Raw genomic sequence first — 26,539 nt, 5'->3', positions numbered from 1 at the left:
CTACTGAAGTGGCTGTCTGAATTCATTCTCCCATATAGCTGGGTAATGAGCTCCTATCACTGTAAACATCCTTGTCAACCCCTGGCACTAGTATACATTCTTACCAATCATATGGGTGTGTAAAGGGTTTCTAACTGTGATTTTAACTTGTTTTTCCAAACACTATTCTGTGTTTGCTGGCCATCTGGAATTCCTTTTGTGAAACAACTGTTCAAGTGTTTTATCAATTTCTTTGTTGCATTATCTTTTTCTTATGGATTTACAGGAAGTTAAAAACATATTCTAAATGAACTGCTTGTTTACATGTTCTAAGTATTATTTTCAACTTTATGTCTTCTTTCTTCAATATCCCTCATAGTGTTTTGGAAAACAGAAGTGTCAGAATGATCTTTCTTTTCATGGGGCTTGAACTTACGACCTGAAATGAAGACCTGAGTTGAGATCAAGAGTTGGACACCTAATTGACTGAGCCACCCAGGCGCCCCCAGAATGATCTTTAAAAGCATACGTAACATGCTAACACTTCTCTGTTTAAAGTTCAGCGGTGGGGCACCTGGGTGTCTCAGTTGGTTGACTGACTCTTGATGTTAGCTCAGTTCATCAATGGCTTTCTATTGCACTTGAGACAAAATGCAAACTCCTAATATAAAGAGCTCTATATGATCTGATCATTAAGCTCTTCCTTAATAAATTAAATTATTTAGTTTTTAGGTTTTTATTTTGTACAATGAATGTGATTTTTTTCAGTTAAAAGCTATCCTTTCTCATTTTACCTAAAATCAACTTTATAACACTTCTGTAGTCTACTAACTCTTTCAAATGTTTTCCCTCTAAAGTTGAGATGGTGTAGCACAGGCCACTCAGCATTGCACATATCAACTAACTAGTGCCATCTAGAGGACAGAACACCAGCATGTATGTGCTGAAAATGTTCAGACCAGCAAGGCATTAAAATAGAGCACCAGAAAAAAAAAAAAAATAAATAAATAAAATAAAATAAAATAAAATAAAATAAAATAAAATAAAATAAAATAAAATAGAGCACCAGGTGATATCACTCACGCATGGTACTTTATTCTTTACCAAACTCTTTAAAATACCTATCCTCCTAATTTTCTTGATTATAAGGTGAGGTTCAGGGTAATTAATTTGTCTGGGGCTACACAGCTAAGAAATTCAAATGTCTGACTCTAAAGCACACCTACTCTAACAGAGCACACTCAAGGTACCTACAGTTTACTTATATTGTTGTTGTTGTTTTTAAAGATTTTAACTTATTTGACACACACATAGAGCACAAGCAGGGAGAGCAGCAGAAGGAAAGGGAGAAGCAGATTCCCTGCTGAGCAGGGAGCCCTATGTGGGGCTCAATCCCAGGACCCTGGAATCACCACTTGTACCAAAGGTAGATGCTTAACCAACTGAGCCACTCAGGCATTTCTAGTTTACTTATATTGTTGCGGGAATATCCTCCATTATAAGAATTGGGACTGCCTATATTTTCATTAAGAAATCAAACATGTAGGGGTGTCTGGGTGGCATAATCAGTTAAGCACCCAATTCTTGGTTTCAGCTCAGGTCATGATTTTGGGGTTGCAAGACTGAGCCCCGCGTTAGGCTCTGTGTTCAGCAGAGTCCTTCAGGATTTTCTCTTTCCCTCTGCCCCTTCCCTCATTCACTCTTTGTCTCATTAAAATAAATAAATCTTTAAAAGAACCCCAAAACAACCAAACCAAACTTGTAGTCCTTTAAAAAAAAAAAGCTAAGCAAAGGCTCTAACATTGCATGGTAACGTAGTTTAATGTTGAGATCCCTGCTTTTGTGTTAGGTGGTCCACAAGTATTTATTATGTTATGAAAAACTAAAAATACAAATAGAAGAACCAGGGAGGTATAATAACAGCATATCAAACCCAAGAATTATAATTTCAATTCTTTCTACCTTAGGTCCAAAAAAATAATGCTGAAAATGTGTACTAAATTTTGAATGAAAAAATTATTTTTATGCTTGACATAAATGGCTTAAGAGTTGAAAGCACAAAAGAACTGGAAGATTCAATCAACTTCTTAACTTTATCTTTAGTATTCTGTAGAAGGATTAATAAGACATTTTTGGGGAAGTTGTTTGGAACCTAATTCTTCGGTTTGGGAAAGAACAGACTTATCTGAAGGTGGCTGAGTATTCAACTTTCATTTTAAAAAAATTACTAAAGAATTAACAGAAACTGAAATAGAGTTGTGCTAAACTGAGTATTTCCTTCCGCAAATCTCCAGGGAACATACTGAAATTATTTCGTCTTTTACAAAATGTTGGAGCACCAACAGAATTTAGAGGCTATCCAGTTTGGTGAATGTGCCAGTGTCTTGTCCAAAGGCAAGCAGTCACAGTAAATGGCCATTCGTAAAGTTCCTCTCTTAAAGAAACATTTTACTGTATTTTTTTCCTCAAGGAATATCTGGAATTATTTTCTTTATATGTGTTAATGGATTTTTGGACTACAATCCTCTTGATTCATAGGAAAATAAAAGGTCATTTGTGTGGTTTGCTTGTCTTAGTTTAAGCTTTATAGCTAGGAAACTGATGTTCCAATTTGCTTTTCTCTTTCTGGTCCATTTTATAAATCTCCAGTATTTGGCGACACCTAGAAAAATGGGCCCTTTTTGCCCGGTTGTCGGATAGCTCTCTTTTCAATTTTCTGAGGAACCTCTATACTATTTTCCAGAGTGGCTGCACTAGTTTGCATTCCCACCAAAAGTGTTATTAAGAGGCTTTCCCTTTCTCTGCAACCTTGCCATCATCTGTCATTTCCTGACTTGTTAATTTTAGCCATTTTGACTGGTGTGAGGTGGTAGCTCATTGTAGTTTTAATTTGTACTTGCCTGATGCTGAGTGACATGGAGCATTTTTTTATGTGTCTGTTGGCCATTTGTATGTCTTCTTTGGAGAAATGTCTGTTCATGTCTTTGGCTCATTTCTTCATTGGATTATTTGCTCTTTGGGTGTTGAGTTTGCTAAGCTCTTTATAGGTATTTACCGCTAAGATACAAATGTAGTGATCCGAAGGAGCACCTGCACCCTAATTTTTATAGCAGCAATGTAGACAATAGCCAAACTATGGAAAGAGGCCAGATATCCATTGACAGATAAATGGATAAAAAAAACCACGGCAGGTATATATAGATATAGATATATCTACACACACACACACTGGAATACTACTCGGCCATCAGAAGGACTGAAATCTTGCCATTTGCAACAATGTGGATGGAACTAGAGGGTATTATGCTAAGTGATAAGTGATATAAGTCAATCAGAGAAAGACAATTATATGATCTCACTCATGTGGAATTTAACAAAACAGGATCATAGAGGAAGGGAGGGAAAAATAAAATGAGATGAAATCAGAGAGGGAGACAAACCATAAGAGACGCTTAATCATAGGAAACAAATTGAGGGTCACTAGAGGGAGGCGGGGGATGGGGTGATGGACATTAAGGAGGGCTTATTATGTAATGAGCACTGGGTATTGTATAAGACTGATGAATCACTGAACTCTTCTTCTGAAACTAATAATACATTATATGTTAATTAACTGAATTTAAATTTAAAAAAAGAAGAAAATTTATTGCAAAGCTACTGTAATCAAAGCAATTTTGACTGGCGTAAAAATGGATATATAGATCAGTTAAATAGGATTGAATCCAGATATAAACCTATATATGGTCAATTGATTTTGAACACGAGTGGGATGCCTGAATGGCTCAACAGATGAGCATCTGCCTTCAGCTTAGGGCGTCATCCCAGTCCAGGGATCGAGTCCTGGATTGGGCTTTCTGTGAGGAGCCTGCTTCTCCCTCTGCCTATGTCTCTGCCTCTCTCTATGACTCTCATGAATAAATGAAATCTTTAAAAAAAGAAGATTTGAACAAGAGTGTCAAGACAATTCAGTAGGTATAGAAGAGTCTTTTCAACAAATGATTCTGGGATACTAGATATCTACATGTAAAAAAAAGAACATTTATTTCATACCATGTACAAAAATTAACTCAAAATGGATCACAGAAGTAAATGTAAGAGCTAAATATATAAAATTCTTAGGAGAAATCATAGGTGTAAATGTTTGTAAAATTATCTTTGGCAATGAGTTCTTAGAAATAATACTAAAAGCACAATGGACAAAAGAAAATATGAAGAACCTGAAACCCACTCAATATTTTAAATACTGTGCTTTAAAGGATGTCATAAGAAAATGAAATGGCAACCTTTAGAATGGGAGAATATATTTATAATCAATTTATCTGACAAGCAGCTTCTATCTAGAATATATAAGGAACTCTTACAACTCACCAATAAAAAGGATAACACAATTTAAAAACTGGGCACAGGATCTGAACAGGTATTTCTCCAAATAAGATATACAAATGTCCAATAAGCATGAAAAATTTTCAACATCATTAGTCATTGGGGAAATAAAATGAAAACAACAACAAGATTTCACTTCTAGGATGCTTAAAATTAAAAAGGCAGAAAATAATAAGCAGTAGTGAGGATGAGGAGCAACTGAGATGCTGTTTCATTGTTAGTTGAATTATAAAATGCTGCTATTTTGAAAATGGTTTCTCAGTTTCTCAAAATGTTAAATGTAGAGTTGTTATATGATTCAATAATTCTATGCCTAGGTATATACCCAAGAGAAATAAAAACATATATCCACACAAAAATTTATTACATAAATGTGCAGATCAGCATTATGCATAATAGCCAAAAACAGTAGAAACAATCTCGATATCCAATCATAGATGAATGGATAAAACAAAATGTGGTATACTTATACAATGGAGTATTTTATTCAACCACTGAAAAGAATTAAATATGGATAGATGCCACGCAATGCGTGAACTTTGAAAACATGAACTTTATGAAAAATGAATTAAGACAATTACAAAAGACCACATATTGCAAGATTAATGTATATGAAATGTCCGAAATAAGCAAATCAATAGAAAGAAAAAGTATATTCATGGTTCTGAGAAGCTGTGGAAGGAAAATGGAGAATAACTGCCAAAGGAAATGGAGATTCTTTTGGAGTGATAAAGTATTCTAAAATTAGTGATAAGGGTTGATCAACTTTGTCAAAATACTAAAAATGACTGGGACACTTGGGTGGCTCAGCGGTTGAGTGTCTGCCTTCGACTCAGGGCATGATCCTGGAGACCTGGGATCGAGTCCCGCATTGGGTTCCCTGCATGGAGCCTGCTTCTCCCTCTGCCTGTATCTCTGCCTCCCTCTCTCTCTCTCTCTCTCTCTGTGTCTCTATGAATAAATAAATAAATAAAATCTTAAAAAAAAAAAAACTAAAAATGACTGGTTTACAAAGGTTAATTTTATGGTATGTAAATTATATCTCAATGAAGCTGTTATTAAAAAACAATTGGTAAATACATGATGGAAATGTGTATAAATCATGCCAAATCTCAGAAGAAAGAATGGGCCCTTTTTTAACAGTTAACTTACCTTCTTTTTTTAAAAAAATTTATTAAAGAGAGCATGCAGCTCTTGATCTTGGGGTAATGAGTTCAAACACTATGTTGGGGATAGTTCACTTAAATTAATTTTGGGGATCCCTGGGTCGCTCAGTGGTTTAGCACCTGCCTTTGGCCCAGAGCGTGATCCTGGAGTCCCGGGATCAAGGCTCATGTCAGGCTCCCTTCATGGAGCCTGCTTCTCCCTCTGCCTATGTCTCTGCTTCTCTCTCTGTGTGTCTCTCATGAATAAATAAATAAAATCTTAAAAAAAAATTAATTTTAAAAGTCATTTTTTCTGGAAATCTGAGGCCTGTGTATATTAAACCTAGATATGGAGCCAAGTATGTGTCTTCCTTTGAAAGATAAAGCTCACTTTCAAATACCATGCTATGAAAGTCTCTACTCCAAAGCTATTTCAATTTTATGCAGTTTGAAAATTGAGGACCACCACTAGCTTTTTTACAGGTAACTATACTGTTTTTGGCACCAGAATTTCCTTGGGCCTTATTTCACTTGTTTGTTGAGAACCTTGTAACTATGGAGTCAACTAAAACCTTTCATTTGGATTCTCAGGCTTGAGTTTTGACTAAGTCCCCTAAAATAACTTGTTATAGAAAGTTAACTACTGGGCAGCCCCGGTGGCTCAGCGGGGACTTGATAAAATTTGTCAATCGTGTGGATGAGTAATGGTATCCTGAAGCGGGTTTTAATTTGCTTTTCCCTGATTACTAAGGAGATGCAGCATCTTTTCACTATAGTTTCCTAAAGTGTATTTATATTTATTCTATATATTCAAGAAGTAAATTACTATAGGAGAAATTTAAAATTAACATTTCAGTTAAATTAAAAAAACTTAAAAATATATTAACAATAGAAACCAAAGACAAGTGTTCTTGATTCTTTCCTGTCTCAGACTCTGCACATATTATCTAGATTTCACATATTTTTAGTTTCAACTAATAATGAAGAATAAGAAGTAAAAAAAGAATTTTTTTAAATAAGTAAAAAAATTATTTTTATAAGAAGTAAAAAAAAAAAAAATTCTTCACCTGAATCTAATATAACATTGTATGCCAACTATCTCTCAATTAAAAAAACAATTCTGATCGGTGATATAATTTCAGAGCCAAGGAAGAAATTAATTTTCAAACATCTCACCACTGTAGTCTAAGTGAGATTTAAAAGTCTAGGGATCCCTGGGTGGTGCAGTGGTTTGGCGCCTGCCTTTGGCCCAGGGCGTGATCCTGGAGACCCGGGATCGAATCCCACGTCGTGCTCCCGGTGCATGGAGCCTGCTTCTCCCTCTGCCTGTGTCTCTGCCTCTCTCTCTCTGTGTGTGTGACTATCATAAATAAAAAAAATAAAATAAAATAAAATAAAAGTCTATATGCTGTATGGTCTGAATATGAATTTTATGGATACTAAATGTACACTAGCAGTGTTCACGTGATCAGCCAATGGCTATTACACAAGGTAGATGCAAATACATTGCGATGTTACTAAACACCACACAACAATGATGCAAGACTTACATGAGCAGCAAAAGACTGGCACATACCCAAGTAATGCTCATGCACTCTAACAACTTCACAAAGTCCAGGGTCTTCAGAATCCAGGGGCAGAATTCCTGGAAATCGACAGGAGAAACTTAACAGAAACAATCCCATAAATGAATTCATTCCTAATGAGATGCCAGTAAGTATTAGTCTAAATTTTGTTCACTAGAATTTTGAGGAAGATTCCAGTAATTATTAGTGTGGGGAAGGAAGAGGCCTCAGAAGTATGGAAGGGAAGCAGACTGTTCATTTTCTGTCATGAAGGCTATATTGCCTATGCTCTCTTTCTTTTTCCTCCTCTTCTGTGACCTGAGTGATGGTGTCCTATGTACAGAGGCAAGTTAGAGATTTGGGGGCACCTGGATTCCTCATTAAAATTGTTCTTGATGCACAGCTACCTTCGCACGGTTTGATTCTGTAAGATGCTTCTAGTAAAATCCCATTTTCCTCTATGCTAATCCCGATTTCATTTTTGGTCTCTTACAAAGGAATCTTGAGGGGTGCCTGGGTGGCTCAGTGGTTGAGCATCTGCGTTTGGCTCAGGGCGTGATCCCAGAATCCCGGGATCGAGGCCTGCACTGGAATCCCTGCAGGGAGCCTGCTTCTCCCTCTGCCTATGTTTCTGCCTCTCTCCCTGTGTCTTTCATGAATAAATAAATAAAATCTTTAAAAAAACAACACAAAAGGAATCTTGAGTAACACAGTGTCATTGACTTCTTGGATGAATAAGACAGAAATAGGTGCACCTGAGTGGCTCAGTGGATTAAGCGTCTGCCTTCTTATCAGGGTCCTGGGATCGAGCCTGAGTCAGGCTCCCTGCTCAGTGGGGTGCTTGCTTCTCCCTGTCCCTCTGCTCACCCCCCTGGCTCATGCTCTCCCTGTCAGTCCCAAAAAAACAAATAAAATCTTTAAATATATATATATATATGTACATATATACATATATATATTTTTTTAAAGACAGAAATAGTAAGTTCTCTACAAAAAATACATGAGTCAAAGGCAATACCATAAAAAGCTATTAACAACTTCAAGCATACCATAAAGTTGATTTTTTTCTAAGTTTAAGTATCTTCCTATCAATATTTTCTACACAGAAATGTTAATTTTCAAAACTATTATTAAAGTCATATTTTATATGTTTGTGTGACTGTTTAGGATATAATAATATAAATACATATATATTGGGAGAATAGTATTCACTGTGGGTTTTTAAGATAACCATTCATCTGAAGATTTCCAGTGGACTTTCGGTTTTACAAGATTACTGAGGGAGCAGCTCTGTGAAATGCAAGCTGGATATGGAGAGCGGAGCTTCCATACAGCCCGGTCAGTGAGCAGTCTTCAAGCAGGTGACTTGTGACTGTGCGTTCCAGAATTTGCAGTCAAGTCATAGACTAGGGTCCTGTCAGGAAAGGCTGTACCGACCACATTAATAACTATGGTCATCTTTCTATCACATTGTTCAATAGTCAAATAGTAGAAGGTTTTAAATATTCTGCTATTGAGAATTTAACTCCAAATTCTCTTCATCAGTGGATACTTGTGAGCAGATTCAGGATATATGTATTCTTTTTTGTTTGTTTAAGATTTTATTTGAGAAAGAGTGAGTAAGCACAAGTGGGGTGAGAGGCAGAGGGAGAGGGAGAAGTTGACTTCCTCTGAGCAAGGAGCCCCGATCTGGGGCTTGATCCCAGGACCCTGGGATCATGACCTGAGCTTAAGGCAGATGCTTAACCGCCTGAGCCCCCCAGGCGCCCCTGTATGTATCCTATCCAAAGCAAAGGACACAAGAAACATTAATAATTGCCTTGGAAAAAGAAGAGATGACAGTAAAATAGAGGACTTGAAATAGGGCTATAAATTATAACTTACCGACGACTTCATCATCTGGTTGAAAGAATGATACCTTGCTTCCAACTTAAAGAGGAGAGAAAATTAATTTGTATTGTGAGATTATTAAATGCCACTGTTACTTAACTACTAAAATAAATTCATGGGTTTATTAAAAAAAAGTCACTGACTCAGAGAAAAGGCCAAGAACTTCTAGGACACTTTGATGGTCAATTATAAAGACTGTAGGATAGAACACTTCAAATCTGGATTCTGCACATAGTGCTCCACAAAATCTGGGTCATGTGGCTGCTGACACCACAGAGGATGATGTTTGTGTTGCTAAGGATGAAGGAATAAAGGAAAATAATCCACTCTGCAGCTCTTATGATGATTACACTGCCTTCCACCCCTCCTGTGGCGAGCCCAATCTCCTGTCATTATTTTATTTTATTTATTTATTTTTTAATTTTTTTTATTTATGATAGTCACACACACACAGAGAGAGAGAGAGAGAGAGAGAGAGAGAGAGAGAGAGGCAGAGACACAGGCAGAGGGAGAAGCAGGCTCCATGCACTGGGAGCCCGATGTGGGATTCGATCCCGGGTCTCCAGGATCGTGCCCTGGGCCAAAGGCAGGCGTCAAACCACTGCGCCACCCAGGGATCCCTCCTGTCATTATTTTAGGTGCAGAACCTAAGACATACAGTGGCAGACTCTGGTAGGAGTCATGCACAGAATTACTTCAATTTGGGATTATAGATATAATTCAGACTGGTATCAAGAAACTTCTTAGAATTACATAGAAATGATGATTACATTTTCTCTGCACATGGTAGAGAAAAAGCCTCTACCACCAGTCAATTCTTTAGATATCTTTGTTCAAATAGTTACAAGAAGGAAAGGAAAATCCCAAACATTGAATGCCTGCTTGCAGTATCTCATTTGATCTTCATCACATTTAACTCATGATTGTAGGTATGATTATTCTTAGTTAACAGATGACACTAATGTAATGCAATGAAGGAAGATGAAGGGAGTAGCCTCTTTGGCTGGCTAAGGGAAAGATGGTTCCAGAGCTCATTTGTTGGTACTCTACAAGCAACTGTTTGATATTCCTACTTTCAAATCTTCTTTTCACAGTTTGCTCTTCTCTGGATCCCTCCCTGTACCATCCTCCCAATATTTTTGGCTTCTGATGCACTATACTTTTCCCTTTTTTGGCTGCTGATCCCTGTCTTCCTGGGATCACTCTGATCCTTTTCAATTGGCTTCCTTCATACTCCTTTCAGTTGCCTCCCAAAGAGTGGCTATGTTTATGGTCCTCCTCCATTTCTACTCTGATTTCATATACAATTGACATGGGAACAATTCTCAAATATATACAGTTCTAGCAAGAACTCTCTTACATTTGAGCTTAAACTCACACAATTGCTTAATAGACCTCTCCAGTGAGATGTCACTTATGTACCTAGAACTCAACAAGTATAAATCTAAACTCACCATCTTCCTCCAAATCAGATCCTTTTCCCTTCTCAATTAGTGGCACCAATTCATACCTTAACTAGAATGGGGGTAAATCACTCCTGGCTCTTACTTGCTTTTATTCTCCTGTTCATTAATTATTCAGTCCTGCTAACGTTACTTCCTCAGTATTTCTTGAACATGCACCTCTGCCACCACTATCTAGGTTATGGATTTTGTCACCTCTTGCTTGTTAGTCTATGACCCAACTAGTCCTCTTGCCTACAGCCTCAAAAGCATACTTCATACGGGCACTCCAATAATCTTCCTAAAACCCAATTTGACATATGAGGCTCATTATGCCTCTGGCCCTTGTCTACCATCCTGCCTCATATTTTGGGATAAGGAATCAGTGTTTATATCATTAAAATATTTTGTTTGTTATCTTTTATTCTGCTATTTTTGAAGGAGAATTTTCCTGACAAACTGTTTCTCTGCTGTCAAATATATCTTGCCTCTGACTCCTGCCCGGAACTTTGCTTTTGCCCTGACAACACCAAACTCTGTAATTGTTACGAAACATCAGATTATCACTCGCTTCTGTCTTTGTATATGACACCCTCTGTGCTGAGTACAATTCTCCTTAGTCTGCTTAAAGTACCCAAGAAGCCTTTCCTGTTGCTTCTGGTTGGGCTGGATAGCTCTCTTCTGAGCTTTCATAATAATCTGCTCATAAGGATGTATTTGTCTTTACCCTAGGAAGGAATTTTGGAAGGAAAATTCCTTTGAGGGCAGGGACTCTGTCTCATTTAATATTCGAAGCTCTTAGCAAATGCTCACTATATCTGGTGTGAATGAATGAATGAATGCAATGACATGACAATGATCATATTCTATTAGAATTATTATTTTTATTTTCCTACAGTCTAAGAAGAAAAAAGAAGAAATGAAATTATGATTTACCTGTATCTGAAGAAAACGTTGAGAAAGAGTCAAATATATTACAGATTAAAATCACAGGTAAAACTCAGTCTAACCCATATTACATACTCATTCACTCACTCACATATGCAGAAAGAACAAACATACTGATTGATCATGAACTACCTATTAGCAATGGATATGAAAAGTAGGTCTATTTAGAAACAAATTATCTCAAATACTTAGACTTACTGTCTTGCATGTTAAGACCATTACTTACTAAATAAAACTTAATTTTTTTTTATTTAAGGCAATCATAAACTTTACTGGTTTTTTCTTCCCATTTTTGCATGAGCAGACTGATTTTAAATGCTCAATTTTAGGCAAACTTAAAAAATTGAATGTGAATGTAGTTACTATTATTATAAATTTTGGCCCAAAGCCAACCTACACAAGTTATTTATGGTTTGTAAACATTATAGAAAGAACAACGTTGGTCATTCCATTAACTATAATTACTCATGGATTTAAACAAATAATATCCAAATATTTACTAAACTCTAATAAGCTCTTTAATTATAAGACATCAATTAGAAAAATAAAATTAAAAGAAAAACACTAAGTTCCACTTTTCTTTTTAATTAAAAAAGGGAAACATTTTTGTATAATTATATTTCACATCTGAGGAAGGGTACATAATTTTATGAACTGGTAAATCAATTAGCTACCATTTAATTCCTTCATCTTAGAAAGTAAGTATAGATATTGACATCTGTAAACTTACCATCTAACACAATTCCAGCAATTTCTCTCCCAACAGGAAAGAAATCTTTCTCCATCTTCATTTCTGTCAGAAGCTAAATCATGACAGACTGTTATTGTTAAGAATAAATCCTGGTTTCTTCTCATATATAAGGAAAGCAAGAGCAAAAATTAGACCACAGAAAAAGCAAATATGATTTAATTTTTGGAGTTAAGACAAAGCAAAACACTTCACAAAATTAGTTTCTCTCTATAGTGGGCAACCAAGAGTTGCCTGAACAATTAGTTGATCTGAAGAATTTAGGTATTAGTATTATTATTCAAATCACCACTAGCATCCTTTATTTAGCAATTTTACTTGCCACATATGAAAGGAAATTATGGCCAAAAGTCTAAATACTTTTTACTAGTCACTTCATTCTGGTGGGGCGAAGGGAGTTTGGAGAAGATATTGCTGAATAAAGGGGATGTAGTCATGGAGGAAAAAAGGGTCTCCATTCCAACATCTTTGGACATCATCTGTGTGTTTCTCACAAGTCTCAGGTAAAGGGCAGGTGGAATAAAGCTATGGATATGCATAAAGGAAACTGCCATACAATTTCAGAGTGGAGTTTCTTTTTTTTTTAAAGGGTAGATTACTATTATTATTTTTAAAATTTTTTTTTTTTTTTTTTTTTTTTTGAGAGAGAGGGTGAGAGTACGAGAGAGAGGGGCAGAAGAGAGTGAGGGAGTTTCAAGCAGACTCCATGACTAGTAGGAAGACCATTGTGGGGCATGCTGTCAGGATCCTGAGATCATGACCTGACCTAAAACCAAGAGTCGGATGCCCAACCAATGGCACCACCCAGGCACCCCAAGGATAAATTATTATTATTTTTTAAAAGATTTTATTTATGTATTCACGAGAGACACAGAGAGAGAGGCAGAGACACAGGCAGAGGGAGAAGCAGGCTCCACGCAGGGAGCCTGATATAGAACTTGATCCCAGATTCTGGTATTATGTCCTGAACCAAAGGCAGATGCTCAACTGCTGAGCCACCCAGGCATCTTGGATAAATCATTTTTTAAGAGGTATTTTGTTAGATTCTGAACCAATTAAATGCTTGAATTTTAAAGTGGCAGCATACGTAAACCTGTAGCTCCTGCCACTTGCACTTTTATAATAATACTGATATGCTAGACATATTTAAAGATATAAGATTGTAGGAACCACAAGAAAAAAAAAATAAAATCTTTAAAACAATAGTATTAATCTTTACAAAACTGAGTAAATGGATCTGCTTTATCATGGCACATTTATTATGTGTAATAACCACACCTTATTAACTATTTGAAGACTGTTCACATACTTCATATCAACCATGACTGATGACTGGGGTGGTAGGAGGTTGGGGATGTGTAATTATGAGCAAGAGAGAGACAGAGAAATGACATGAAGAATATGAACCCTGCCTAAAGACATTAACTAGAAATAGCGACAGAATAGTTAATAAGCCACTGATTAGATTTCTAGTTTTATTTTTACTGTATTTATAAAAGTAGTTTCTTCCTTGGGTCGCCTGGGTGGCTCAGTCAGTTAAGTATCTGCTTTCAGCTCAGGTCATGATCCGGGATCCTGGAATCAAGCCTCATGTGGGGCTCCCTGCTCAGCAGGGGGTCTACTTCCCCTCTCCCTCTACCCCTCCCCCTGTTCATGCTCTCTTTCTCTCAGAAATAAATATAAATAATCTTTAAAAAAAAGTAATTTCTTAAAGGCCTTAATTATAAATTCTCAGCCTTTCACAATGTAAAGGAGTTTATGAGCTATTTTCATGTAATAATATAAAATGTAGGACTTCAGCTAGATAACAGTTTAATACAGAAACACAAAAATTCACATTACATTTTTTTCCCCTAGCTGATTTAGTCTTCTAAGAGTGTTATTTTTTTGGCACTCCGAAGTCAGTTCTCATTATATATTTGTACACTAAATATACCAGGAACTCTCATTTGACTTTTGGTCAAAATAAAAGCCTCATACTGGGCAGCCCGGGTGGCTCAGCGGTTTAGTGCCGCCTTCAGCCCTGGGCCTGATCCTGGAGACCCAGGATCGAGTCCCATGTTGGACTCCCTGCATGGAGCCTGCTTCTCCCTCTGCCTGTGTCTCTGCTTCTCTCTCTCTCTGCATCTCTCATGAATAAATAAATAACATCTTAAAAAAAAAAAAAGCCTCATACCTTTGTATTTATCTGGCTTAGAGCACAAGCTTTAACTTGAAGTCTCACATAGTTATCCTCTATAACAGGAAGATTTTCCTAGAACCAAATGATAACATATTTTTTTGAGAACATACCTTTATGTTGTGAAAATTGTCACACATAACTGAACAAAACTAAACCCCCCACAAATCTTATACCTAACTTCAGTGAAAAAACCACAAGTAATTATCATAGTATATAATAATATACTAGTATATTATATACTATATACTATATATAGTATATACTATATATATGTATAATATAATATACATATAATTATATACATAGTATATAATAATAATAAAAAAAAAACAGAAGGGGAAGTTTGGGGTAAAATATTTAAAAAGCCTTAGGATACTTATTTTAAAAATGTAGAGAGACCAATATGGACACATACATAGGCAATACATTTTTAGGATAAAAAGGAGAGCAACAAATACTGTACTTAATTTCAATCTAAATAACCTCAAAGCATCAAAGCTTCACACATCCAGGGATATCCTTATATGCATAACATAAAGCCTTCACTGATTTTGGAATTTTCTTAATGCTATAAATGAAGTTGCTTGGTGTTACCTGTGTATCTCTTATTTAACTTACCCTTTTTAACATCTGTCTTAGACATTTCAGCATACCTCGTGGGATTTTTGGGGCCAAAATACAAACTTAATGTATCTGAATTACTGCACTATCCCATAGCTAGATATAACTTCAAAGGCAAAGAATTGCTCAACTCAGGTGTTCAGTGTCACCCACTTGTATTATTTATTAAATATAATATCACTTCTGCCAAACAACCATATCCTGGCACCAATAATTAAAATATTCCTCTCAACTCCTGATATGCCCAAACATTAGATCAGAAGCTGGGGAAGAATAACTACTTCTATAGCCCCTCCTATGACCTATCAAAGAGATTACGGTTTGACTTGACTTGAACTTGATTTGACGTAAACACTTTGGGAATATCTCTTTTTTTTTAAGATTCAGATTTGATAGTATTTGATATTAGGAAGATATTCAATATTACTGATAAATGTGCAGATTTTACCCATGATTGTATGAACCTGTACACGATTCTTCCCGAGAGCCAATCAAATCTCTGAGATCTTCATCCTGACTCAATGGTAGAAGACAAGCTGTCTGGGATTTTGACTCCTGACCTAACTAATTTTGGAGTTAGTAAAAGATAATAGAAACATTGGATTGTGCCCATGATCTGGACGTTCTTATTACCACCATGAAATAAATAATAGTACTTAGTTTAGGGTCCTAGGTTGTCCGTGGAATGATTCTGGCTTGCTACGAATCTTTGAAACAATCACCAGTATATGAAAATTTTATTACCTATTCTTAAAGTGGGCAAAAATGAGAGACAATTTAGAACTTAGCAAATGAGATAATTTTGCAAAGCTCAGAATTTGGTGTGGAGAACAATGCTTTTCTACCACTTTCATTTTACAACATGGGAGAAATATTTTCTGAAATATGGCTACAATCTGAATACTCACTTTATTGTGGTATTCTGAATATGTCGGGTTAATTTTGCAACATATAAGACTATCAAGGTTGTTCTTTTTCCTAATATGTTTTATACCACCACCCTGAGGAACTAAAAACTCTTTTGAAGCAACTCTTTAAAAAAAGTATGGTTATACTGTAACATGGATCACCATTTTCACATAAAATTAAAAGAGTTTGTAAGTTTCATTTAAGTAATTTTTGCTCACTTAGTTCCATTCAAACTAACTTAACTGACACTATTACATATAGAAAATATGTAATATTTTTAGAAAATATGTAACCTTTTTCATTTAATAATTGAACAATTTTTCTTACCCTTTCTTGAAATACAAATGTTATTTCTTCATTTGTAGAACTCTTTTGAAAATATAAGCCTTTCATAGTCACCTAAAAAAAAATTCACATACACACACACATATATATATACATATATATAAGCATGAAATAAACTGTCTCCCAGACCAAATGAAAGCAAAAATTGAAAAATAATGCTGGCAACAGATAAAATGACTACACATAGTTTTCAAATAAAACTATTTAGATAATAATTCTTGAAAGTGGTCAAATAATGGGATGCCTGGGTGGCTTGGTGGTTGAGCATCTGCATTTGGCTCAGGGCGCAATCCTGGAGTCCCGGAATCGGGTTCCACATCGGGTTTCCTGCATGGAGCCGGCTTCTCCTCTCTCTACATGTGTCTCTGTCTCTCGCTGTGTGTCTCTCGTGAATAAATAAATAAAATCTTAAAAAAAAAAGGAAGTGGTCAAATAAAAGGATAATCTCTGAGTACATATCTTAGTAAGAATGGGTTTAACATTTAACCTTTCAAAGCAAGGTGACCAAGTGCTTAATTTCACTTTGCTATTCAATAAAAATTATTAGATGTACTTAAAATTTTTTTCACAAGGGCCACAGAACTCAATTTTAACTACCAAAAGAGGCATCTGAAGGGATTTCAAGGCTTTTTATTTTTTATTTTTTGGATTTATTTATTTATTTGGGAGAGAGAAAAAGCATGAGCGGGGAGGAGCAGAGGGAGACGATCTCAAGCAGATTCCATGCCAAGTATGGAGCCTACATGGCTGCATTGTAGGACCCTGAGAACAGGACTTAAGCAGAAATCAAGAGTCCAATGCTTAACCAACTTAGCCACCAGGCGCCCCAGGTCTTTCAAACTCTTAAAAAAGACCATTAAAAAGAAAAAGTGAACAGTCAAGACACTCATTCAAATCATACCCCTGATTCTTCTGTATCAGTTTATGAACCATGTAATGGAAGTATTAAACCTGTATTCTGTGAACTTCTTGAGGCATCTCTAAGGATTCTACAGTTGTTTAATTTTCGTAATAGTTGACTCTTGAACAACACGAGTTTGACCTGCACAGGTCCACTTACATGTGGGTTTTTTTTTTTTTTTAATAGTATGTTACTGGGGATCCCTGGGTGGCACAGCGGTTTGGCGCCTGCCTTTGGCCCAGGGCGCAATCCTGGAGACCCGGGATCGAATCCCACGTCGGGCTCCCAGTGGAGCATGGAGCCTGCTTCTCCCTCTGCCTATGTCTCTGCCTCTCTCTCTCTCTCTCTCTCTCTCTGTGTGTGTGTGACTATCATAAATAAATAAAAATTTAAAAAAAAAATAGTATGCTACTGTAAATGTATTTTCTCTTTCTTATGATTTTTCTTAATAAAATTTTCTTTTTGGTAGCTTACTTTATTGTAAGAGAACAGAATATAATACATGTAACATAGAAAATATGTGTTGGCTGTTTTTATCAGTAAGCCTTCAACAAGCTATTAGTAGTTCAGTGTTTGGGGAGTCAATAGTTACATGCAGGTTTTCAACCACTCAGAGGGTTGGTTCCCCTAATCCCAGACCTGTTCAGGAGTCAACTATAATTATACAGCAAGACTATTTTCTAAAATGTCAATTTTATAGAAGTATAAAATACATATAGCCAAGTTCACAGATCCTAAATGTATAGCTTACTAAATTTTGAAAAGTGAACACGGCCATGTCACGTCAAGGAAACATGACATCACTAGAACTCCAGAAGTTCCCTTGTTCCCCTTCTAGTCACCACCTTCCCTTCCTAAGGACACTTAACATCCCAAGTTTTAACAGCACAGATTAGTTTGGTCTGTTTTTGGTTTATAAAAGTGAAATCGCACTCCTTCACGTCTAGTTTCTTTCTCTCAATATTATATCTGTGAGCACCATCTATGCTGTTTCCTATATTGTGGTTCATTTTTTACCCTTGTTATTTATTTATTTGTTTGTTTAAGATTTTATTTATTTATTCATGAGAGACAGAGAGAGAGAGAGAGAGAGGCAGAGACACAGGCAGAGGGAGAAACAGGCTCCGTGCAGGGAGCCTGACATGGGACTCCATCCCAGGTCTCCAGGATCACACCCTGGGCTGCAGGCGGCTAGACCGCTGCACCACCAGGGCTGCCCTATTACCCTTGTTATGCTATATTCTATTGTGTGATTAAATTATTATTTATCAAAAAAAATTTAAAAAATTATTATTTATCCATTCTACTACAGACAGACACTTGATTGCTACAGTTTGGGTCTTTTACAAATTATCCTGTTAAGACATTATTTTTTCTTTTTTGAGGGGGATATTAATTTTTTAAATTAAGTTTAACATAAATTAAAATAATTGACATATAGTATATTATTAGTTTCAGAGATAGAGGTAGGCCAGATGTTAATTCTAACCATTGATTGCAGGTATGTGTATGTAAGTGTGTTGGCTGTTGTGGCAGGGGAGACAGGAAAGACCTAAGCAGAGATAGAAGCTATGTATTCTCACAATTTTTTTTTTTTAACATTGTATTCTTCTAAGTTATCTCCACACCCAATGGAGGGCTTGAACTCACAACTCAAAATCAAAAGTCCCAGCTCTACAAACTGAGTCAGCCAGTTGCCCCTCCTACAATTTATTATTATTTTTTTTAATTAAAAAAGGTTTTAGGGATCCCTGGGTGGCTCAGCGGTTTAGCGCCTGTCTTCGGCCCAGGGCATAATTCTGGAGTCCCGGGATTGAGTCCCACGTCAGGCTCCCTGCATGGAGCCTGCTTCTCCCTCTGCCTGTGTCTCTGCCTCTCTACCTCTCTCTCTGTGTGTCTCTCATGAATAAATAAATAAAATCTTAAAAAAAAAAGGATTTTATTTATTTGAGAGAGAAAGAGAGCTCAAGCAGGGGAAGGGGTAAGGGGAGAAGCAGACTCCCCACTGAGCAGGGAGCCTGATGTGGGGCTTGCTCCCAGGACCCTGACCTGAGCTAAAAGAAGATGCTTAACTGACTGAGTCACCCAACGCCTGTCCCTACAGCTTTAGATCCAACCCCCTTTGCCTAGCTTTCAAGGCTGTCTAAAATGCACATTCACTGTCTCTAATCTACTTTATTCCCCTTTTTCTAACACAGGCACACTCTCGTTCTGAGCTAGTCAGTGTGACCTCACACCATCTGGTCATCTGCGTCTCAGGACGTACAGGTGTTGCTTGTTCTGAGACTGTGCCCAACTTACTTTACAGATTCTGCCAAGTGAATAAAACTCATGTCCTATTCTTTCTCTGAAATCACCCCCAGTGACACCCAAGCTACCCCATCTCTTCCATGCTTCCAGATTTCGTAACATACTAACAAACAAAATCTTGCTTTATTCACTCACTATCAGGTTTCCCCAGCCATTGCTTGAGAGTAGTATCTATTATTATTAAATGAAGAAATCACTGCTCCTACTCAGTCTAGAGGTATTAGTAGTTCCATTTTGAGAAATGAAACAATTGCATATCAACATCTTGATTTCAAAGCAGCTCCTGCACTGGGTGTTATTCTGTATGTTGGTAAATTGAACACCAATAAAAAATAAATTTATTATTTAAAAAAACAAAAACAAAAAAACAAAGCAGCTCCTGTTGTAAAGCTGGTAGTCACTATCTTCTCTATCCATCATCTTTTTTTTTTTTTTAAAGTTTATTTGATTCTTTTTTGGGCAGCCCTGGTGGCTCAGCGGTTTAGCGCCCCTTTAGCTTGGGGTGTGATCCTGGAGACCCAGGATTGAGTCCCACATCAGGCTTCCTGCGAGGAGCCTGCTTCTCCCTCTGCCTGAGTCTCTGCCTCTCTCTTTCTTTCATGAATAAATAAATAAATAAAATCTTAAAAAAAAAAAAGCTTATTTGATTTTTTTTTTATTTTTTAAAGATTTTATTTATTTATTCATGAGAGACACAGAGAGAGAGAGAGACAGAGACACAGGCAGAGGGAAAAGCAGGCTCCACGCAGGGAGCCTGATGTGGGACTTGATCCCAGGACTCCAGGACCACACCCTGGGCCGAAGGCAGGCTCCAAACCGCTGAGCCACCCGGGGATCCCCTATTTGATTCTTTTAGTAATGGGGCTCGAACTTACAACGTGGAGATCAAGTCACATGTCCTTCTGACTGAGGCAGCCAGGTGCCCCTGCCCAATGAATCTTAAAACATATGGCACGTTCCCCAAATCAGTAGTCACATGGGCCTCATACTACATGCACCCCAATTTCAAAGACCCTGGAAGATAACTGCTTGTCTGTATCCCTAAAGCATATATTATATACATAATAATGTCGATATCTTTAGTCAGAATGTCCTAAATGGTTCCTCTAAATCTGAGCTAAAATTGGCCTGATTAGTGGGAAAAAAAGTAATGTTTAATTGGTCCAATAAAAAGCCATGTGGGAAGAAAAATATCCTCAAAGTTACAAAGTGAAGAAAGAAGAGTATTTTTAGAGAAGTGGCCAGAAGAAAACTAACGAAATGTTATTTACTTGTTTTCCAGATCACAAAAAGGAATACTGAGTTCTTAACACTAAGAAAATGAGAGAATGGATAATATAGCTTCTCAGGTGGTAGTCTAGATTAAATGGAACACTTAGTCCACTATTTAATAAAATCTTTATTGAATGTAAAGATATTTGCATGTATAAGATAAAATAGTTGAATATCTTTGGGGGGCCGGCAGAGGGGCAGTGACACAGGGCTCAATCCCACAACACTGGGATCATGACCTGAGCTGAAATCAAGAGTCACATGCTTAACTGAGCCACCCAGGAGTCCAAAGACACCTATTTTAAATAATTTTTGGTGGAAAGAAGAAATACTTGAATATAACACTTCAAGAAAGCAGTTAATAAAAATATTGATCTTTAAAGGCATTTCTAAAAAAACCAATGGGAAGAAACTTTGAATGGTTTCATCTTAGTTATAACAGCAACATGAACTCCATTAGCTCTTCTGCTACATTTAGTCCCTCAAGAAGTTCACCTATTAATAATTGTAAATAAAACCTCTACAGATTATTCCTTATCTACACTTTCAGACTAAAAGTGTTCTGAGGGGATCCCTGGGTGGCTCAGCAGTTGAAGGTCGGCTTTTGGCTCAGGTCGTGATCCCGGGGTCTTGGGATCGAGTTCTGCATCAGGCTTCCCGCAGAGAGCCTGCTTCTCCTTCTGCCTATGTCTCTGCCTCTCTCTTTGTGTCTCTCATGAATAAATAAATAAAATCTTTAAAAAAACAAGAACAATTTCTTGCTTCAGAAGCAAAATAGGAATTGTAATTTTGATTAAATATTTACTAGTAAATCCACAATGAAGAGAAAATAATTCGCAAGATGTGTATTTCTTACATTGTATAAAAATAGAAAAATTATTTTGCAAAATATATTTTAGTATGTATAGATATGTGTATTTTTGCTCTTTTAAAAAATGTATTTTATTTATTAATTTGAGAGAATGAACAAGCGAGCATGCATGAGCAGGGGTAGAGGGAGAGGTATGCTCCCCACTGAGCAGGGAGCCCAATGTGGGGCTTGATCCCAGGACCCAGGGATTATGATTTGAGCTGAAGGCAGATGCTTAACTGACTGAGCCACCTAGGCACCCCTAGTTTTGCTCTTCTAATCATAAAACTCACCTTAGCTCAGCATAGTACTGTTCGGGGGGCCTGGAAAAATCATAATGTTGTCTTTGAAATATTCAATGTAAAGTTCACAGGAGCATTATTTTTTAAAATAATAATAATAATAATAATAATGATAATAAAAAAGATGTAATCAGTCCCCATTGGGCTCTGTGCTTTAAGAAGCACGGAGTGTGCTTGTCCCTCTCCCTCAGTCCTTCCCCACCTACTCATTCTTTCTCTCAAATAAATAAAATATTTTAAAACTATTTTAAAAATGTTTATTCTCCCAATTCATGAGCATAGAATGCTTTTCCACAAACAAAACTAAAAAACACTATGACTCCATGGCGAAATATTTTAACAACTTCCAAGCTTTCTCATCCTTTTTCTTCATAGAGGTACACCAATGAATCAAGACACATTACTGCCCAGCATATAGTGCAGAGGAAGTGATCTTTTATTATTTATAATACAGCATGGAGATGGCTCAGTTGGTAGAGCATATGACTTTTTTTTTTTTTTTTAGAATTCATTTATTTACTTTAGAGCTAGCTAGGGAGAGAGCCAAGCAGGGGGTGAAGCAAGTGGAGTGGGACAAGCAGACTCTGTACTGAGCACATAGGCCCAAGCAGGTCTCAATCCCACTTCTCCAAGACCACCACCTCAGCCAAAATCAAGAGTCAGATGCTCAACCAACTGAGCCATCCAGGTACTCCTAGAGCATGTGGTTCTTGATTGTTGGGTCCTGAATTCAAGCCCCATGTTGGCCTAGAACCTACTTTAAAAGAAAAAGAAAAAAAATATATGGCATGGAGTGTTTGTAAAACTACCAAAATATGTCACTCCAAGTGGTAGGTAAATTAACCTTCTATGGGGGAACCCTCTCTGTTTCAACTCTGAACATTTCATCTGCCATAAACTAGAGCAGAGACATCAATGAAGTGAAATTATTGATCAAAAAACAATAATCATACACTGTTGTGGTTGACAGGATTTAGAAGTCAAAACTGACCTGAGTTTGAATTCTGGTTCTTCTATTTACTGGCCAAATGGCTTTAGGCTATTCAGTTTTAATTGTCCAGGCCTTAGGTTTCACCTCTACAAAGCATAGTAGTTACCTCCAACGGTTGTTTGATTTATTTTTTACTTTTTTAAGATTTTATTTATTTATTCATGAGAGACACACAGAGAGAGGCAGAGACACTGGCAGAGGGAGAAGCAGGCTCCATGCAGGGACTCGAGTCCAACATGGGACTCGATCCTGGGTTTCCAGGATCACACCCTGGGCTGAAGGCCGCGCTAAACCGCTGAGCCACCCGGGCTGCCCCCAACGGTTGTTTTAAAGATTAAACAACACAAGCAAAGCATTCAGTACAACACCTGGCACAAAATAAGCATTCAATACGTGCTGGCTATTTTCACTATTATTTCTGCAATCTGGGCAGAGAACCTCTCTAAAATAGTTCCCAGGCCCATCTCACAGAGCAGCAAAGGGGTTGGTGACATGCAACCCTTTGAGCTTTAACACCTTTTAATTTCTGCAGGGGGCACCTCTATCATCTGGACCTGCCGGGTCCAATAACAGCGGCCACTAGTCCACAGGTGGCTAAAGAACATGTGAATGGTGTCTAGTCAGAACTGAGATGTGGTGTCAAGGTAAAACATACGTTAGATTTCAAAGATGATTAAAAAAAAAAAAAAAAAAGAATTGCCACGCCTGGCTGGCTCCATCCATAGAGCAGGTGCATCTAAATCCTGGAGTTGCTGAGCTCAAGCTCCACGTCGGGGTACAGCTTATTCTTTTTTTAACTAACAGACGAATGTATAATATCTCAATTTTAAAATATTTGATTATGGGTAGAAATGATAAATTTTGGATATTTTGGGTTAAACGAAACATTGTGAAAATTAACTTCACGTGCTTTTCACTTTTTTTTTTTTTAATGTGGCTACCAGAAAATTTAAAATTAAGTGCCTCGCATTATCTTTGTATTGAGCAGAGCTGAGTTGAACACCCCGCTACTCAGACCTTGGACGAGCAGCCTGGGGAGCTGGTGGGAAATGCAGAGTCTCAGGCCCCGCCCGGACCTGCAGAATCAGCATCTGTGCTCGTACATGATTCTGAGGCGATTCTCACGCGTTGCTCCAGGGTTTTCCGCTGTTCATCTTAAGAGGGCATATCTGGCCGCATAATCACGTAAATGCAAATTCCTTTGCTTCACTGAATAAGCAAAGTGAAGCAGGAAAAAAAGCGGTGGCAGAGGAGTATGAGAGAATGAAACACAAACTTAAATTATAGGAATAAAAAGAAAGCAGGGGTGGGTGTGCAAAAAAATCCAACCTGGGAGATTCAGGGGAAGGGAACTTCCCGACTCTGGCTTCTATAAATGTAAAGAGAGATGCAAATTGAGATAAAACCTACAATGAAAACCTGTAAGGACCAGGAAATGGTCAAGTCTTTCCCGCCCCTCGGCGGCCTCAGCTAAGCTAGGCCTGGGCCCAAGAGGGTCTGGGGTTAGGGTGCAACGCGACCCACCACTCACCCCAGGGCGGCACGGTTCCGCGAAGCGTCCAAAGTCCAAGGCCCGGCTTCCGAAGACACAGAACCCAGGTCCGGGGACTCACCTGCCTCCGAGGCGCCCCAACGGCCTGCGTCTTCGCCACCGCCACCTTGGAGTCCTACTGCAGAGAGCCCGCCCCCGCTGGCCCAGGCGCTGCTCCCATTGGTCAGGCCTCTCGTCACTTCTGGACCGGAGGCTGTGGAGAACGCCATAGCAACCGAACGCAGAACTACATCTCCCAGAATGCCCCGCCAGGACGAGACGCCCCGGGGCTACCAATAAAAGGGCGAAGTTGTAGTCTCACGGATGGGTTCCGTTTTATGCAAATTTCTATTAAAGGCCACACCCTTCCTCATTCCAACCGTTTGCCCTGCCGCCTTCCTTGGACGGTGACCCGCCTCTTTTTCGCCTCCACGTTGCTCTCTCCCTTAAAACCTTTTGTAATTGATTTAGTTGGATACAGCTTAATAAGTGCCTCGCTGGACGACGGACGGATGCACCCAAACCGGTGCAGCTCCAGAAGGCGGGTCAGGGAAATCCCAGTCCAGAAGGTTACGCCTCCTGGGAAGGGGGCGGGGAGAAATGACAAGCGCCCGCCCACCAACCCCCTTTGCGCGCTCGCTGATTGGTTCACGTGGCTGTCACTCTGTCCTCTTCCATTTTTTTTTTAGTTGCCCCCGCCTCGTTCCCGCGGTGGGCGGGGGCAGCGGCAGGGGGCGGTGAGGAGGTGCGAGCGCCTTCTTGCGATTGGCGAGTGCCGGTTCCCACCCATCCGTGGGCGGAGATGGTGGCGGGGACGGGGGCGGGAGAGGCGGCGGAGGGAGATGAGGAGATAGGTGGGAGCGAGGGAGCGAGGGAGGGAGCGAAGGAGGTAGAGAGGAGCGGAGGAGAGGGGAGGGAGCGCAGCTTGGTTGCTCCGTAGTACGGCGGCTCGCGAGGGAGAATCCCGAGCGGGCTCCGGGGCGCACGGGCGCACGGGCGGGCGGGGATGGTGTGCGGGGCTGCGGCTCCTGCGTCCCTCCCCGCGGCGAGTGAGCTGCACTGATTTGTCCCTGGGGCGGCAGCGCGGACCCGCCCGGAGATGAGGTGAGGAGCAGGCTGGACCGGGCGGCGGGGGCGGCGGCGGCGGCGGCGGCGGGGGCGGGGGCGGGGGTCGGCGCGATGGCCGCCCGGGGCGCGCGTCCCTCGGGCCGCCCCGCAGCCTCGGCCCGGGAGGCGCGGCGTCCTTCCCCATCCTCCCGGGGGCGGCGGCGGGGCGCCGGGAGGCCGGGACGCCGCGGCGGGCCGAGCGGGCGGCGGCGGCTGCACGGGCTGCGGGCTGAACGCGCGTCCGCAGCCCCGGCCGGCCGAGCGGGGCGCCTCGGTCCGCGGGGGCGAGAGGGGCGCCCGGGCCGAGCCTCCCGGGGACCCGGCGCCCGCGGGCAGCCGCCTCGCCCGCGGGCCTCGCGCCCCCGGCTCATCCCCTTGTCTCCGTCGCGTGCCGGTGAAGGGCGGTCACTGCCGCTCGGCCCGAGGCGCCCCGCCGGGGGCTCCCCCTCCGCCGCGAGCGCGCGGCCCCGGGGTCCGCCGCTCCTCCTGGCCGCCGCCTCGCGGTGCGGACCCGCGGGGCCACCGCTGCGGCCCCTGCTCGCGCCTGCGACGACCTGGGACCGGGATCCGCAGGAAAAGGAACCCAGCCCGTGGGTTGCGCCTCCCTTGACTTTTCTGCCCGCCTCGGGATTAGAAAACAACTTCGCAGATAACATTCCCTACGGGCATCTTTTGTTGTGATTTCAGACTGGAGAAGCGCTTTGCTTTTGAAGAAATAAATTCGCGTCTTTTCAGAATTAATTAATTTATTATTATTATTATTATTATTATTTTGATTGCCCCGCTGAGTGGGAGGCGGTGGAGATTTCTGATAGCCTCTTAATATGAAAGTTTCCCCTAGAACTTTGTCATCGTCACTGCTATTCTGAAGACAGCACCAGCCTGAAATCTTAAATATATGCGCACCCCGGACAGATGCCGTTTCTTTGTGCTCATCCCCGGGCATCCCGCTCTCGCCGTTTCCGTGGTCAAGCGCGCAAATGATAGAAGCAAGCACAGTAAAAAAAAAAAAAAAAAAAAAAAAAAAAAAAAAAAAAAAAAAAGGACAGATAATAAAAACAAATGCATCTGGGAAAAAAAAAAATCTCAATTCCGTTAACGGAGAGAGGCAGTGTCAC

At 39.5% G+C, this 26,539-nt stretch overlaps 2 protein-coding genes across 13 annotated transcripts in view; one reads left to right on the top strand and one right to left on the bottom strand.

The window, feature by feature from the left end:
* CRYZL1 (crystallin zeta like 1) overlaps nt 1-24,687 on the bottom strand; it is a 35,757-nt gene extending 11,070 nt beyond the window's left edge. Inside the window, exons 1-6 of one of the 8 annotated variants that reach the window (XM_041735065.1) lie at nt 24,315-24,687; nt 16,140-16,211; nt 14,277-14,354; nt 12,083-12,155; nt 8,957-9,001; nt 7,084-7,152 (exon numbers count right to left, since the gene is read on the bottom strand). In XM_041735065.1, the coding sequence (XP_041590999.1) occupies nt 7,084-7,152; nt 8,957-9,001; nt 12,083-12,155; nt 14,277-14,354; nt 16,140-16,205 (331 nt within the window). In that variant the 5' untranslated portion in view covers nt 16,206-16,211; nt 24,315-24,687. Of the gene's footprint in view, nt 1-7,083; nt 7,153-8,956; nt 9,002-12,082; nt 12,200-14,276; nt 14,355-16,139; nt 16,212-24,314 lie in introns of those variants that run through there. The other 7 variants (XM_041735061.1, XM_041735058.1, XM_041735060.1 and 4 more) reach the window with 7 other exon arrangements.
* A 482-nt stretch (nt 24,688-25,169) lies between these two features.
* Nucleotides 25,170-26,539, top strand: part of ITSN1 (intersectin 1) — a 223,180-nt gene continuing 221,810 nt past the window's right edge. For 3 of the 5 annotated variants that reach the window (XM_041735052.1, XM_041735051.1, XM_041735050.1), the window contains exon 1: nt 25,176-25,418. The gene's annotated coding sequence lies outside the window, so the exon portion shown is untranslated. Of the gene's footprint in view, nt 25,419-26,539 lie in introns of all 5 variants that reach the window. The other 2 variants (XM_041735053.1, XM_041735049.1) reach the window with 2 other exon arrangements.

Source organism: Vulpes lagopus, chromosome 20 (genome assembly GCF_018345385.1).
Source record: "Vulpes lagopus strain Blue_001 chromosome 20, ASM1834538v1, whole genome shotgun sequence".
In the NCBI taxonomy this organism is placed as follows: domain Eukaryota; kingdom Metazoa; phylum Chordata; class Mammalia; order Carnivora; family Canidae; genus Vulpes; species Vulpes lagopus.
Note: the sequence above shows the minus strand (reverse complement) of the source record. Positions and strands in the feature narration are given on the sequence as shown.